The sequence below is a fragment of the Anomaloglossus baeobatrachus genome, chromosome 2, assembly GCF_048569485.1.
Source record: "Anomaloglossus baeobatrachus isolate aAnoBae1 chromosome 2, aAnoBae1.hap1, whole genome shotgun sequence".
NCBI classification, from domain to species: domain Eukaryota; kingdom Metazoa; phylum Chordata; class Amphibia; order Anura; family Aromobatidae; genus Anomaloglossus; species Anomaloglossus baeobatrachus.
This window is the reverse complement of record NC_134354.1, coordinates 761,215,859-761,217,066: the sequence shown is the minus strand read 5'-3', so window position 1 is coordinate 761,217,066 and position 1,208 is coordinate 761,215,859. Positions and strand designations below refer to the sequence as shown.

Genomic DNA, 1,208 nt, shown 5'->3' with positions numbered 1-1,208 from the left:
TGCATTTTTAAATGGTGACATTGAGGAGGACTTATACATGACTCAACCTGAAGGTTATATAAAGGAAGGTGAACAGAATCTTGTTTGCAAACTACAAAAATCTCTTTATGGTCTTAAGCAATCGGCAAGAGCATGGAACACCAAAATTAACAAAGTCTTGTTAGAAGAAGGATTTAAAAGAGGTCAAGCGGATCCATGCTTATATACGAGATATACAGATGGAAAGTGGATGTATATTCTCTTATATGTGGACGATGTAATTGTAGTTCATCAAGAAGCCGAAATTGGGAAAATTACTGAAATTTTGAAATAAAAGACCTTGGAAATGTGACATATTATCTAGGAATCCATATCCAGAGAGAGGAAGATGGAAGTTTTCTTCTAAATCAAAGTGCAAAAATTAATTCAATTTTGAATCAGTTTGGAATGAAAGAAACCAAAGGTGTATCAACGCCAATGGAATCATTCTACCTGAAACTGGAAGAAGATGACCTGTTGCATAACAATGAGAAATATCGACAGGCAGTGGGGGCACTTCTATACATATCGACTATAACTCGACCAGATATTACAACAGCAGTTGGAATATTATGCAGATATGTGGAGAAACCGCGCCAAAAGGACTGGAATGCCGTTAAAAGAGTTCTCCGATATTTAAAAGAGACACAAGGTGTAAATTTAAAATTATCTGCAGCAGGAAATCTAAAACTCACCGGCTATGCTGACGCAGATTGGGCTGGTGATTCGCAAGATCGTAAATCCACAAGCGGATACGTATTTAAAATTGGAGAAAGTTCAATCTCCTGGTCTAGTAGAAAACAAGTATCTGTTGCTTTGTCATCTACAGAAGCTGAGTATGTGTCCACAGCCTATGCAAGTCAGGAGATCATTTGGCTAAAACAACTGATGGATGATCTTGGTAAACCGTTAACTCAGCCAACGGTGATATACAGTTAGGTCCAGAAATATTTGGACAGTGACACAATTTTCGCGAGTTGGGCTCTGCATGCCACCACATTGGATTTGAAATGAAACCTCTACAACAGAATTCAAGTGCAGATTGTAACGTTTAATTTGAAGGTTTGAACAAAAATATCTGATAGAAATTGTAGGAATTGTACACATTTCTTTACAAACACTCCACATTTTAGGAGGTCAAAAGTAATTGGACAAATAAACCAAACCCAAACAAAATATTTTTATTTTCA

General features: G+C 36.7%; 1 protein-coding gene across 1 annotated transcript; it reads left to right on the top strand.

Annotated features, from left to right (window-relative positions):
• The first annotated feature begins 426 nt into the window (after window positions 1-426).
• LOC142290023 (uncharacterized) lies at window positions 427-957 on the top strand. Its single transcript, XM_075333967.1, has one exon. It carries the CDS (start codon window positions 427-429, stop codon window positions 955-957), a length of 531 nt encoding a protein of 176 aa, XP_075190082.1.
• The last annotated feature ends 251 nt before the right edge of the window (window positions 958-1,208 follow it).